At 35.3% G+C, this 15,012-nt stretch overlaps 1 protein-coding gene across 4 annotated transcripts in view; it reads left to right on the top strand.

Moving 5' to 3' along the window:
* The window catches only part of PCDH9 (protocadherin 9), an 899,097-nt gene that overhangs the window by 582,284 nt on the left and 301,801 nt on the right, over window positions 1–15,012 (top strand). For 2 of the 4 annotated variants that reach the window (XM_045077540.1, XM_045077910.1), the window contains one exon: window positions 14,391–14,592. In XM_045077540.1, coding sequence (XP_044933475.1) covers window positions 14,391–14,592 — 202 coding nt within the window. The remainder of the gene's footprint in view (window positions 1–14,390; window positions 14,593–15,012) is intronic. The other 2 variants (XM_045078233.1, XM_045078513.1) reach the window with 1 other exon arrangement.

Below are 15,012 nucleotides of genomic sequence, written 5' to 3' on the forward strand. Positions count from 1 at the left end.
AATCAGGTAATTTTTAGTATTATTTTTTGAACAGATAATTACTTTCTTTTTGTGTTTAGAGGAAAAAGTCAAGCTGGTTCTTTTATTTTGACACTCTTAAGGAAAATAAATCTTTGTGGTTATTTAGATTTTCATATATTTTCATTCAATACATATTTAGAGTGCCTACCAGACATTAAGGGCTATATATACTAGGTGCTAGGTATTTCAAGTCAAAGAATATATGGTTCCTCCCTTTCAGGAATTCCTACTTCTGGTTCTGATTGGTCATAATTTCTTCATGTATGATTTTGATCGTAATTTCCAATAATAGGCTGATGATTTATTTTAGTTGTCTAAAGAAATCCTGAAAGAAACAATGGAGGTTGTTTCAGAACACCATTATTAAGTATGCAGCATTACTGGGACCCAATAATTTAAACTCAAAAAATAAATGTTACTACATTCTGTATTTATTGAAGTATTTAGGTGGGATCAGTAAAAAAAGAGATCTTCATACACATTGGGTAATGTGCTTCAGTAGCAACTAGAATTTGTAATGTTCTTTATATTTAGGAGTTAGAGTGTGTATTCTACCAAGAAAAGCAAAAAAACAAAACAAAACAAGAGATGGTTAATCCTGGAAAGTTTTTGTATGAATTGTAGCCTCCCAGTGTCTGACAAATGGTCATGCATACTCTGGAATATCCTGTATGGGAAGACTTCCCTGCATGCTTGGACCTTTCTCTTACCTACATCTCTCGGACCCCAAATTTCTCCTTTATAATATCTAACACATTTTTAGTTACTTATTCCAGTCTATTTTACTTACTAGACTGCAAGTAAGACTTGGGAATGAAAAGACTGTGCCATTCTTGATTACCAAATTCTCCTCAGTATCTAAGAAAACTTGATACAAAATAGGTGATTCACAGTGTTTTTTGAATAGCTAAGTACAACTCTCTTGGGAATTTCTTAAATCCTAAACCATTCTGTCATAGCATGTATTCTCCAGGTTTCTGAATTCTTCAAATGGTATAGTATCAGAGGTGTCCGGTTTATGGGGACCCACAATTTGGATAGTTTTCCTTTTACTCTGTTTTTCTAATATGCATATCTCCTGCATGAAGTTTGAAGCATAGTAACGAAATTAGTGAATAGGTTAAGTTGGAAAATTTTTAACATATATTTATATATAAATATATTTACTTCTTATAGATATATTTAGCATCTATTTAACATATACTGCTAAAATAAATTAAAACTCAAATTGTTTTTTAATTCCCTCTTTCACCAGAAACATGATGATTGCACTTTTTAGTCTAATGATATTACCCTACAGACCTTAGGAGAGATTACACATATATGGGAGTCGATGATCATGCTCTTGCAGTGAAAGAACCTTTTTCCAACAGAGTTTTCTGGAAACTGAAATTGGCTAGCTGCCATGTTTGATCAGTTATCACCCAAACTCTATGTCTGGTGAAAATCTGCTAGATTTTCATATCTAGGAAAAGTTAGAGATCAAAAAAGATATCTGGGCTGCATTCTGTATGCAGTTTGTCAGTCTGTGAAATCTAAGATAAAATTCCTTCTATGGACACTAAACGCTATGATCTGTTCCAGGATAGGTAATTCCTTAATTCCCCAAATACCATCATCTATCTTCTTTCATCTGTCAGGCTAGGACATGGACTAGGTCAGAATTATCTTCCGATATGAGGAACATTTCATTTCATCCTCATGAAGTTAACACTGAAATATGTTCCTAGAGGTGTCAAGATTGGTTTATATCATTATAAAATATGAATTAAAATGTCTATTTAATGGAATACCTTTAAAAGTATATAGTATTTCAAATATTTTTAAGGGAAGAAAGTACAGTTTTAGATAATCAAAATTGTGTGCATATAGAAATATTCTTCTTTAAATGTAGGCAATTATAAACTTGAATCTTTACTTATGACTTAAAATTTGTATTATAATACAAATACTTGAGTATTTGTATCTCCAACACACACTCAATAGAATTTAAATTCAACATAATATAGAATAGTGGTATCATTTAAATTCCTCGAAGCTGGCCTGATGCCCCTTCACCATCACTACACAAATCCTTACTTACATCCTCTCCCTAATTTTTTTTTTTTTTTTAAATAGAGCATCTTTAGAGGGGATTTGGGTTTTTCAAAATACTGTGCACAAAGAACACAGACTTTCCATATATCATCAATTCCTGAACAGTATCTCCTATTAATGTCCTGCATTAGTCTTCTACACCTGTTATAATGGATGAACAATATTAATAAGTTATTAACTAAAGTCCACTGTTTATGTGTTAGCTCTTTGTGTTCAAATCTTTTTAAATGTAGCCTAGATGAAGTTTTCTTTCAAATATTTAATTGTCCTTTTCCCCCAATTTAACTTATATATAAATAATTGTTGACAACAGTAGTTCTTTGGAAAAAATGTATTCTAGGGGCACCTAGGTGGCTCAGTCATTAAGCATCTGCCTTTAACTCAGGTCATGATCCCAGCGTCCTGGGATGGAGCCCCGCAACGGGCTCCCTGCTCAGCAGAAAACCTCCTTCTCTCTCTCCCACTCTCCCTGCTTGTGTTCCCTCTTGCTGTCTTTCTCTGTCAAATAATCAAATAAATAAATAAAATCTTTTTAAGAAAATGTGGTCTAGACTAGCAATCTGTTCATCATTTTTAACATTTTGTAACCAGGATAATATATTTCTGAATTTCAAGGTCCTAAATATAAACTTCAGGAGATATAATACAATTTTTTTCAAATTTCAAGCTGTCTTACTGTTCTCGAATTTTTAGTGCACAGGCTAAATTGTACTATATAGCAAGTTACTGTAAAGTTTCATTCTGAGACTGTCTTTCCCTCTCTGCCCCAGATAAAAGTTAGAAGGCATTTCTTTGCACCTGTGAGTCAAGTGGACTTAAAATGTTTACTTTCTTCTCTTCAAAAAATATTGCTCAGATTTTCAGACCTTTACCTTCTTGATTGCTGCATTCACATTTGGAACATATTTGAGAGTTTTGTCTCTTCAAAAGTAGCCATCCTTTTCTGAGTACACAATACTTTATAGATGCTACCTAAAACTACAGAAGCTTTTGACATTAAGAAGTTCCTGACATGTGTTTGAATTATATATTTGTATTCAGGGAAAACAAATGATCCCCAATACACACATAACTGAGACTGATGACTCAGTAATGTTTCAAAAGAAAGACTAAGAGCCACAGGGCAAGTGCGATTATCAATGAGATATAGGAGTGATTTTTGTTTCAAATATCAGGCTCAAAGTCACAGTGACTGTCGGCAATAATAGGTGGATATATTTTTAAAATACAGTCCAGCCAATTTGAATTCAGAACAAAGGCTTCTTCTACCCAGGAGAAAAGTGATATAAAATCTTGCTCATGTTTATTCCTACTGGGTTAGTTTCTCTGTTTTCTTAAGATCATTGTAAGGCTCCGATTCTTGCAGAGTAGAGGAGGTAGTTACGTGTTACATTTTTCAAAGCAATAGAGGCTTAAAACATTTTCCTCCAGCTTATCAGGACATCAGTGTTTTTCCCTCTACAGAATAAGGCTTATTTATTCTTTTAAAAATATTTTGGTATGATTTCCATATCCAAATGGGACAGCTTTGTACCTATGCAGCAAAATTGTTTTGAAAACATATTCTCAGATTCCTGTAATTCAAAGCCCCTATGAAGTCCATCACATTCATCTCATTCTCTCATACTGTGCCACCTTCACTATATTTTCTAAATTTATGATACAAAAAGAACATTCCTCTACATTAAGCTGAGAATAAAGTCAAGACTGATCTTTATCCCAAGGAACAGAAATTATGCATTTAGATGAGTGTTGTCCTTCAAACTTGCCTACTTTTTTACCTACTGCACTTAATATTACCATTTCTCAAAATATTTTGGAATTCCTCTTTCCTAACAGTCCTCAAAGAGTTTTGAAGCCATTGAAGAAAATGTGCCTTCTTGAAATGCTCTTGTTCACCATAACAGATGGCTTTTAGTTGTTTCAAAAAGTAAAATCAGATCATAAAAGGCCGAGCTGACACCTTGAGACTGTACAATGTAATGTTGTGCTCTCATAACAGTTCAAAACTGTGCACTGCAAAATATGTAAAAATATTTTCCTATCACTCCAGTAATTAGATTATTAAGTAGCTCCTCTCTGAAAGATTAAAAAAAGTTGTTTTATATATTTTTTATTTATTTAATAAATGTTTTTCCTCATCTTATAATCATAATCTTATATGATGAATTCTATCCTAAATGAAATATGCTTGCTGAAAAAGTAAGTTTTTGTCACCAAGCAAGGCCATGTATTATATGGCACTAAATATAACCACAGAAACTTTTTCTAGTATGTACTTTATGGTATCAGAAAATATCTAGGTTAATTCAGGTTTTCTTAGATTCAATTAATAAAGTTTGAATTTCATTTTCAAAATTAACAAATAAAGTAAAGACCCCATGTATAATTGACAATTTCTTTGTCTAAGAATAGGGAAATTTCATGATCTAAGACATCAGTCTGCAGTGGAGTTTGTGCATAAATTTTGTGTCACATATGCATATATAAATACACAGACACAAGTTTATATCTATATTGTATTATGTTCTTAAACATTACCCTTATTTTCTTTGTAACTTACTCTAAAAAACATTGGATATCACACATTCATAATAAAAATTTTTCTTTCAATGCAAACAGTATTTTCATTGAACCCTTTGAGACAACCAAAAGAAGGCAAAGTTAGGAAATGCTTGTCTTTCACAAAGCAAGTGTTTTTCATGTTACAATTACAAAGGATATATGAAGTTAACAATTTTTTAAAAAAATTTGATAGTCAATACACACAGTGTTTAGAAGATAGTCATCCTAGATTAATACATCTACCAATGTATCACCTGTTGGATGATTTGCTAATGAGTCCAGGATTTCAGTTGAAATTCCAGGGATGCTTGTTTATTTTTTGTGCACTCTATGTGGCCAAAGACAGCTCTTTCCTTATTTGTACTATTTTTTTTTTAAGATTTTATTTATTTATTTGACAGAGAGAGAGAGTGATCACAAGTAGGCAGAGAGGCAGGCAAGAGAGGAGGGGTGGAGCAGGCTCCCTGCTGAGCAGAGAGCCTGATGTGGGACTCGATCCCAGGACCCTGAGATCATGACCTGAGCCAAAGGCAGAGGCTTTAACCCACTGAGCCACCCAGGCGCCCTATTTGTACTGTTTTTACCTTCCCCGGTTTGGGAAAATGCTTCTCAAATATGTGTCATGTTTATGGAAAAGCCTAGAAGAGAGACTTCAATAGTTGGTCTGTAGCACCATCATCGTGTTCTATGCCTGTACCCACAATTTTATGTCTTTTTGAAGTGTCACATGGATATTTACCTAAGTTTTGTGAACTGTGTTCCACTATCCACTTTCTCCATATAGCTCAGCCCTCCTCCATTAACTTGTCTATGGGGATCATGTTCTTTGTCATGACTGACTGTTTTGGTGGCTCCTGTGCTGATTAATAATTATATGACCATCTCCATTTTTGAATCATATAATCATAGACTAAAAAGAGGCTCCTCTTCCTGGGGTATCATTCCCTCATTCCTATTGCCATTTTCCTTTTTTTTTTTTTTTTTTTTTTTTTGGTGAAGAAGATATGATTGATGGCTCAAAATTATAATCCAGAATATATTGCTGCCAGTGATAGGTATCTGTGACATGTGTTAGGACTACTTCAAAGAACCTTTTTTTTTTTTTTTTTTTTTTTGAGAAAGAGAGAGAGAGTGAGCATGTGTGAGAGGGAGGGGGCAGAGTGAGAGCGAGAGAGAGAGAGAGAGAGAGAAGACTCTAAGGCAGGTTCCATGCTCAGCTAGGAGTCAGAGGGGGCCTTAATCTCGCAACCTGAGACCATTACCCAAGCTGAAATCAAGATTTGGCTGCTTAACTGACTGAGCCCACCCAGGTAACCGCCTCAAAGAAACTTTTACTCCTTCACTCCTTCTAAAAAGATTTAACATTCTTCCTTATTATACTACAAAAATAAGACCAAAAAATTGAATATATATAATCATGTGCCATGTGCAACACAGGATCCATTGAAACAAGTTAGACCACATTTTAGGCGTACATTAACAATCCTTCATGAGGACTTTTGAACGACCTTATTGTATCATGATAGTATTTCTTGAGGATTTATACAGATGGCTTTCTCGGCCCCTCTATTTTGTCTAACATAGAATAACATGAACGTCCTCTAAAGCCTTGAATCACTAGTTTTTATTCTTACTAGGTAATTATGATCTTGTACCTGTTCAACAGTATGCAAGAGGAAGTTTGAAGCATACGTGTCTGTGTTTACGTGTCTGGGGGGCATGGGTATGGGTATGGTAGCATAAACTCTTAAACTTAAACTCTTCTGAGTCAAATGCCTGTGCTCTGAGGTGAATTATAAAATTAGAACTACCTCCTAAAAAGATATTACTTACTTAAAGTAAATATAGCCTACTTTGGTTTTCCAAGTCTTATTTTGCATTGAGAATTATTAACAGAAATGCTAGGCAGATGCCCATTATCACTCTGCTCATACTGCTAAAATTTCCGGAGATAAATTCTTGAATTCTAGACACGAAATCAGACTCTATTTCTATTATCAATACATACAGATTTGACACATTATTTTTCAGTGATTTTTTTTTTATTATTCCCAGAGAGACTCACTTTTTGTAAAAGACCAATGCTGCGTCAATGGGTTCTATATTTTTACTTAATAACAGCAATAGCTTCGTGTAATTTCTAATTAAAATGCTGTAACGATTATGTATGCTGATTTTGTAAATATGATAAGGGTAACTTACTTTGTCACATGGGTTTGTTTATACTAGAAAACTAAATTGGAAAGGACTCTTGCTGAGTCGTTTTTTCCCTATTTCTGTACATATAATTTATAGATGCAAAAATTCTGCTTGCAGATTCAGGAGCAGCTGCTCCTGTTTAATATAGTCATTTTATATTTTGTATGCTCAGATAAAGTGCTGCCTTCCTACTGGGCAACATTTAACTGTGAGAAATAGGTTGAGGTTGTTTCTGATAGCAGGAACTAAATAAGAATATAAGAAGCAAAATAGCCAACAACACTGACAATTCTTAATCCTCTCTACTTTCCGGGGACCCCAGAAGAAATTTAAGGGTGGGGTCACATCACCAAAACAAAGAAGAAAGTTGATTCAAACCCTTTTGATGTAGGGAGGAGATTCCTGTTTTATGGTTTTTCCCAGTATTAAAGTTCAAACACCAAGTTTACACCCAAAAAAGAGTACAAAGAATTTACTTTTATTCTTGAAGCTACCAATTGTTTTTGTGCAGGAAGAGAAATGCGACCTACCTTTCTCACAAATCATACTGAGATAAAAAGGAAATGAAAATAAGACCATATTAAAAATTTCACCATATGTTATATTAATATGAGTCTTCCAGCCTGTAGGCACTTCTAAGAGGTATTCAATCCACTTTATTTATAAAGCACAAAAGGTCATTACTTTGAGGGTCATTTCATAATAAGATTACAAACTAGATGGGCTAAGATTAAGTTAATATGGGTTTCCCATGCAAGCTGAAACAAGTTTCCTCCTTTAAATTTCCAGTTGAGTAGTGAAGGTTAAACAGAAGTTGACAGATCTGCCCTGAATTGAAACAGTGACTTGGCTGCCAGTAGCCAACTAGTTAATGAGCAGTAGGTAGAGTATAGACGACCACTGACCATTTCCCCTGAAAATGCTACTCAAGTTTATATGGTCAGTAATCATCCACACCCTGGTCCTATATATAGATAACATAGATATCGCTTAGAATATAAAATCATTTAAAAGTTGTTGACACCTTTACATTCATCACATATGGTCAGGGAAGTTGTTATACATCTTTCTCAAACATGAGTGGAACCTTCCCATTTGTCTCCAACTACTCTAAGATGTAGACACTGAATGTAGAAAGAAGGAAAAGACTGCCCGTTAATAGATTGTTATCATGTTTCATTTTGCTACTTTTAAAATAAGACAGTAAAATTCTTGCTGGGGAGACAGAGAACTTTTCCCATGGGAAATCACCTTTGGAGGATGAACCATGATATTTCATTTCTACTCCATCCCCTTTAGATTTCCTTGTTCAATTCTGGGTAAATCATCTTCATCCAGTAAATATTCATTATAAGCTCATGAAATGTCAAGTGTATATGTTCCTCAGAAAAACTTAATGGGTTTGATTTCATCAATTCTTATTTGAGATTGTTAACATTTCTTTATCTACTTGGAGATGAAAAGGAATTGTTTAAGGATATGCAAAGTTAACAATGATTCTGTATTTGAGTCAGGAATAGCCTTTTCTAACAATCTCAGTTACTCTTTTAGCCTTTTTATTTTTTATTTTCACAAACTGACAATAAATCCAATCCAAGGATGGCAACAGATCTAGGGATTGTTGTGGCAAAAACTCAGAAAGCACTCCCCTTCCTTCTTTTCTTTCTCCCTTGGCTATTTTTAATGAATGAAGGTCTCCCACTCATGCACTGACCTTGCCTAAGTCTGCAGAGTTTGCAAGAATTAGGAGATCACATTTTAAAAGCTTCTGGCCAAAAACATCAGAAACTAGCTTAATAAAATTTGACTTTTTAGGAATTTGTGGACTATAGTTTTTGTCTTGTTCACCATTTTAGTCTCAGCAGCTAGAGTGGTGTTTAGCATAGAGTAGGTGCTCAACAATTATTAAATAGAAGAATGAAGGAATGAGCAGTGCTTCCTGTTGAAAATCAGAAAATAGAGTTCTAGTTTCCACTGCAACCTACATAGACAAGTCACTTTACCTTATTTCCTCATCTGAAAAAAAAAAGTAACATTAAAATAGATGGAAAATCTCTAAGTAATTTTCAGCTAAGATAAATAAAGTCTACATTAGTAGAACTGTTTTATCATATGTACTTCTAATAAACAGGACAGGAGAATGACTCAATTTGTCAGGTACAAATCATAAAATGACTCATTATAAAATAATTCTGTACTCAAAACATTTCATTTATCACCAATCAATAAAGTTCCTTATGGGGCGCCTGGGTGGCTCAGTGGGTTAAAGCCTCTGCCTTTGGCTCAGGTCATGATCCCAGAGCCCACATCAGGCTCTCTGCTCAGCAGGGAGCCTGCTTCCTCTCTCTCTCTCTGCTTGCCTCTCTGTACTTGTGATCTCTGTCTGTCAAATAAATAAATAAAATCTTTAAAAAAAAAAAAAAAGTTCCTTACGGTTTTGTCCTTCAAAACTGTTCTTTGTTTTTGATAATGGGCTCATTTTACTCATAATTGCTAGTAACTTTCCTAAGTTGTAAATCCAGAAATCTTTTATTGATTTACCACTTTGGATCCCATCTCTCAAATATGAATGAAAAAGAATATGTGTGTGTTAATGTTAGTGTCCCTTAGTTGAGCCTACAAGTATTGAGCTATAGCAAATTAAACTTATAATGACAGATTGCTTTTGGGGCCTTTTTACCTTATTTTCTAATTTACCAGGACTCTCACTCATTTCTGGATTTTATTGAAGATAAAGATGCATTGATTTTAGATGGCAAGAACCTGTTGAGGAACTTCCTATTGAATTAAATTAGTAGTTTTAGTTGAAAATGTGTTCTTTTGTCATTGTGTAGCTGCATGCCAGGGGACTCAAAGTGAAGGGTGGTTGATGGCCTGGCAAGGCTGAAGAAAAAGACCCAGAGGTAGCAATTAAGACATAGGTTTATTGGGGGAACTTACAGGCAGGGAGTCCAGGAGCAGCAGACAGGACAAAACATACCCTATTAAAATCTATATGCAACAATCTTTTATAATGTAGCAACTAGCCTAGCAGGCATCTGTAGCCATTCCTTCCTTGCATGGCCAGAACATTCCAAGGATATTGAGGCCTACCATCCGGACATTCTTTGTTACAAAGGAGAAGCTCTAGGTTGGTGACCCTTGCCCGACTGACCTCATTCTCAGAGTTTGCAACCTAAGACTATCCCCTTAACTGTTATTTCTTAAATCTCAGTTAAAATATATCTCTTAAAAATAAGCAAAATCCTTACTAACCTGATTTTTACACTTAAGAATAGATTATATTTTCTACATCAATAAACATTAATAAAATATTAAGTATTGTGATTTGTTCAATTGTATGATATATAATTTATTTATTAAATATCTATTTGATTTAGGCATGTCACTCATTTCTGTGTTTTTGATATTTTATGCAAAGACACAATGAACTTGACCATCAAATCTTTGCACGTAGAAATCCCAGGAGGTTAGTGGGACTGGGATTATAGACTTGAATGTGAGTCATTCATTGGTGAATAATATTCTGTACCAGTAAGAAACACACAAAGGAAGCATTCAGGCAATGATTGAGATTTCCTAGGTGACTCAGAGTTCTTTTAGTGACTCTTGAAGAACAGAGCCCAATACAGGAACATGTGTACCTTCCCTGAGCTTCTTGAATTTCCCCTCTCTTTCCTTTCTACTAACCCGCAAGAAATAATACTGTAAAAGTGTTTGGTGATATTTCTTAAATTAAACCAGTGTGGCATCTCCCGACTTGCAGCATCCTGAACCTATATTTGTATGCATGGCCTTTTATGCTTGTGTAGAGTACAGAATTTCTGATGAAACTTTTGCATGGTTAGAATTCATATCAGCAGCCCTGAGATAAAATTACATGAAGCAGCCTTAGTAGTTACTGGTTGCCATCTTATTCCTTCTCAGGGCGGCCAGGGACCTAGAGCTAACTTGTTCGTGATAAATCAGATAAATAAATGTGACATTCAAACCGTTAACAAGACATAGCCGATAATAATAATAATGTTTACCATGGGAGAAAATGGAATGGGTAAGAGAGAGGTTTTTGGAAAACAAAAGTGCAAAGGCTTTGGAAAGTCTGAAGTAGTCTCATGATAACATATGTTGTCCCAGTTCAGTCAGGCAGGGCTTGACTGTATTTATAACACAAATTGGGTATATTTCCATGGGGATAACCCAGGAGCAACATTCCCAGAGGCGGTAAGAAAGCTTACCCCTCTTTCTCTCTTCAGATATGCAAACAATTATAGGTTTCTTGAAAGGATAATGGAAAAACCTTCACTTTCTCAGAGGAGAAATCATGTATTCTAAACTGTCCATCTTCATCTGCTGCTCCCACCAAAAACAGCTTCCCCTCACAAAGACACTGAGCTGACATGATCTGCATCCACTTTGGGAGACGTGCCAAGATTATGGGGTCTAGGCAGTTGCCTTACAAAATAACAATATATATTTTTTTTCTGTTGTGAAGGAATCACATCTTTTTTTTTTTAATTTTTATTTATTTATTTGAGAGAGTGTGAGAGCAAGAAAGATCACAGAGGGAGAAGGAAAAGCAGGCTCCCTGCTGAGCAGGACCCTGAGATCATGACCTGAGCTGAAAGCAGATGCTTAAAGCACTGAGCCACCCAGGCACCCCAGGAATCACAACCTTAAAACTAGCTAAACATTGATAGCTCTGCAGGTTAAAAGAATATGCAGCAGTAAATTTGAAGATTGATATGTACTTTTACTGAGTATCTACTATGTGTCATATATTTTGCACCAACCGATGCTTCTTATTTTATCTGCTCGAGCCTCACAACACTTCTCCAATGAAGACACTAACTTCTCCATTTTACAAAGCCAGGAACTCATTCAGAGTTACTCACTTGCCCTGGGCCAGTCTCTGCAGAGTAAGGGCTCCCAGCCAAGAGGTCTGGTTCTGGCTTTCTCGGCTGGTGTTCTTCAGCAACATCTCAGCCAGTCTGTCGAGCCCTTGCTGTCACCTGCACCTCTTATTTCGTAACACTTCATGGATCCTTGTTTTCCTGCATTCCAATTTCTTCAGATTATTTCCTTACATCTACCTTTATATTTCAGACATTGTTGTACTTGCATCAGTCATTACGATGATGAACTATAGTTTGATTTGCTTGATCAGTTTGCTTCATACTATAATACCCATGTTCTAATTCTTAGTCCATATGCCACCTCCCACCCCAAACTCCCATTAGACTGATAAACTGCACAGGTTGGCCACTTAAAACTTAACATCTTTGAGTCAAATTAATTAGGAAATAGTTCCATATGCCACCATGGTTTAAGCATTGTACCACTCTGGTTTACACTGTCCTATTGTAAATAAATTACTATCTACTATATCACTGCAAATAGGTTTCTATCTTTGCTTGTTCTCACAAAGTGGCAAAGGAAGATCATAGTATAATATATGTGGGATGGAATTTAGTTGGTTGTATTTGAAACAGTTTTGAAAAGAATATTTTTCTTCTCAGTGAAATCATAGTGCCAGGCTATGTACAAGTGGGTGCTTAATAAATGCTCGTTCTAATGGCTGTTGTGTGAGAACTGCTGCGTTCAAATGTTACTGGGGCTGCAGATTCACATTTCTCAGGGGGAAAAATATAAAGTAATTAGAACAATATTAATTATGCTTAGAAGAATATCATACATGGAGATTTTCCTTTTTTTCTTCTGTCTGTGGAACGTATACTTTATAATGGCTTATGGACCTCTTGAGATGCTTTAGAAAGACTGAAGAATAATCTGTCCCATTGTCTTTCACTTATATTTGACTACATTTTTACTCACCTGAGGTAATTCTCCAGAGGTAATACCAAAGATGCTATAATCACTGAAACTACAGACTTTTTAATAGGCTACTCACTTTAAAAGCTATGTTTGATTGTCCTGTATAATGGGCAGCCTGGTCATAGACCTTAATGCTGTGTTTATCACCGAAGGATACTGATGAAACAAGGGCATATTGAAACATAAACAAAAAAATACTTACATTACTGGTTTTCTCTAAAGGGTTAAATTCACACAAGAGAGGAAACACTATAGTAAATGGTAGCATTTTCCTTCCTATCCAAGATATTAATATTCAAGTTTGGCTTGCATATTGTGGAGCACTCACCTAGGCACGTTTTAAAATACATTGAGGGGTGAATGCGATAGTTGTGCATGAAGGTGAAATGTGCTACAATAGACTCAATTAGCACCGTTTATGATTATAGTTTATGTGATGTCGGCATCAGTTCATTAAAAATGTACTGAACTATCAAATCATTTCATACAGGTCATTGAACAGCAGCAATAAAGTGGTATCAGCTCTTCTCCATTATGACTCTGAGCTGGATTTGAATCAGTGACTCATAGGAAATAGGCTGTGTCCTATTGTTGTCTATAAAAACGCATTTATAGAGTGGCAGTATATCTATCTATAGCATTTTGTGTCTAATTGCATTCTTTTTTCTTTGGAATGGATACAGTCTATAAATTGCCTGTCTGCAAAACACACAAATTTTAGGTATTATGAAGTGATTATACATTACACTTTTGTATTTTATATAATTTATTATTTATGCATTCATAATTTTGTTAAACATGAGTAAAAGTGATCACATGTGACATGATATTGAAAGGTCTTCTGACTGTTATAGCAGAATGAAGATTAGGTGCAGCCAGACATACAGCGCAAATTTACTACTCTCCTATAATTCCATAAGTCATAAATCTCCACCCCACACAGCTGTAAATATTTTCCTATCTCATGGATAACATCAGCTAAAAGAACATTTACCAAGAGTACTAAGCAGCAATCTGTGCTGAAATGCACACTTTTATTTTATTAAAACACTAAAATTTATTGAAGTACCCAGGCACATATTTTAGGTCACTTCCGATAGTGACATTGTAGAAATAGATGTCAAAATAATACTCTAAGCATCTTTCTACTGGGATGTTCTATAACCAGTGAGTGGTAGTAATATCTGAGCCAATGGGCGATAATGACTTCTTTGCAAAAACTACCTTAAAATCATTAAATAAAGAAAATGCCTGTTTCATTCAAAAGAAACTGAATGTCACATTGTCTATGTATTTATTCAGATCTTTGGAACAAATATTTGCATATTTCTGCTTATTTCAAGTTGTTTTTGTTTTTGTTTTGTTTTGTTTTTTTTAATGTTGACAACTGGTATATTCCTTTTTTGCTTTTCTTGCTGTAATTTTCAGCGGTTTACCATTAGTGCCTTTTTTGTCCTTCAATTAAACAAGACCGTAATTCCTTCTTGTATTTTGCAAGTTAGACATGATACAGTAAATAGCAAGTGCTAAATTTTGTTCCTAGCTTTGTTCCAAATTTTATCTGTTTTGCGTTTACATTGTATCATGTGTTGAAAGTTGTTTTGATTTTGTGTTCCGCCGCGCCCCTTTTCTCCGGGAGGAGTGTTAATCCACGTGTCCTGTGGTCTTCTTTGTAGTCGCAGCGCCGGGTTACGTTTCACCTCCCCGACGGCTCCCAGGAAAGCTGCAGTGACAGTGGTCTAGGAGACCACGAGCCGGTGGGTAGTGGCACCCTGATCTCACACCCTCTTCCTCTGGTTCAGCCACAGGACGAATTCTATGACCAGGCCTCTCCGGACAAGAGGACCGAAGCAGATGGCAACTCTGACCCCAACTCTGGTGAGTCCCTTTAAAAACTGTGATCGCTTGGAGTTCTGGCTTTTTGTGGTGTGCGCTTGAGTTCTAACAGTGATTTGGGGAAGCAAATAAATGGACATTCGGTTGGTTTTGCTGGCTTTCTTGTTGCCATATTCAAAATATATCAAGTCTACCGTGTGTGTTGTTCGGTGGAATGATGTTTTCCAGTGAAGACTTAAAAAAATAAATAAGTAAAATAGTTGATTAAAACAAGTGCGAAGAGGGATGATAGTGATTTGGGGGTTTCACTTTTTTTGTCTTTTTAAATTTTGTCTGTTTAAATTTTGGATATGTTTTAACCAATGCATTGAATGAATGAAATGAGTGAGATGGAATTAGCCAAGATCTTAATTCTGCACACCTTAGAAATCATTGCCCATTCAGAGTAAGCCCTGTGAGGGT

This window comes from Mustela putorius, unplaced genomic scaffold, assembly GCF_011764305.1.
Source record: "Mustela putorius furo isolate JIRA1106 unplaced genomic scaffold, ASM1176430v1.1 tig00000031_pilon_pilon_pilon, whole genome shotgun sequence".
NCBI classification, from domain to species: domain Eukaryota; kingdom Metazoa; phylum Chordata; class Mammalia; order Carnivora; family Mustelidae; genus Mustela; species Mustela putorius.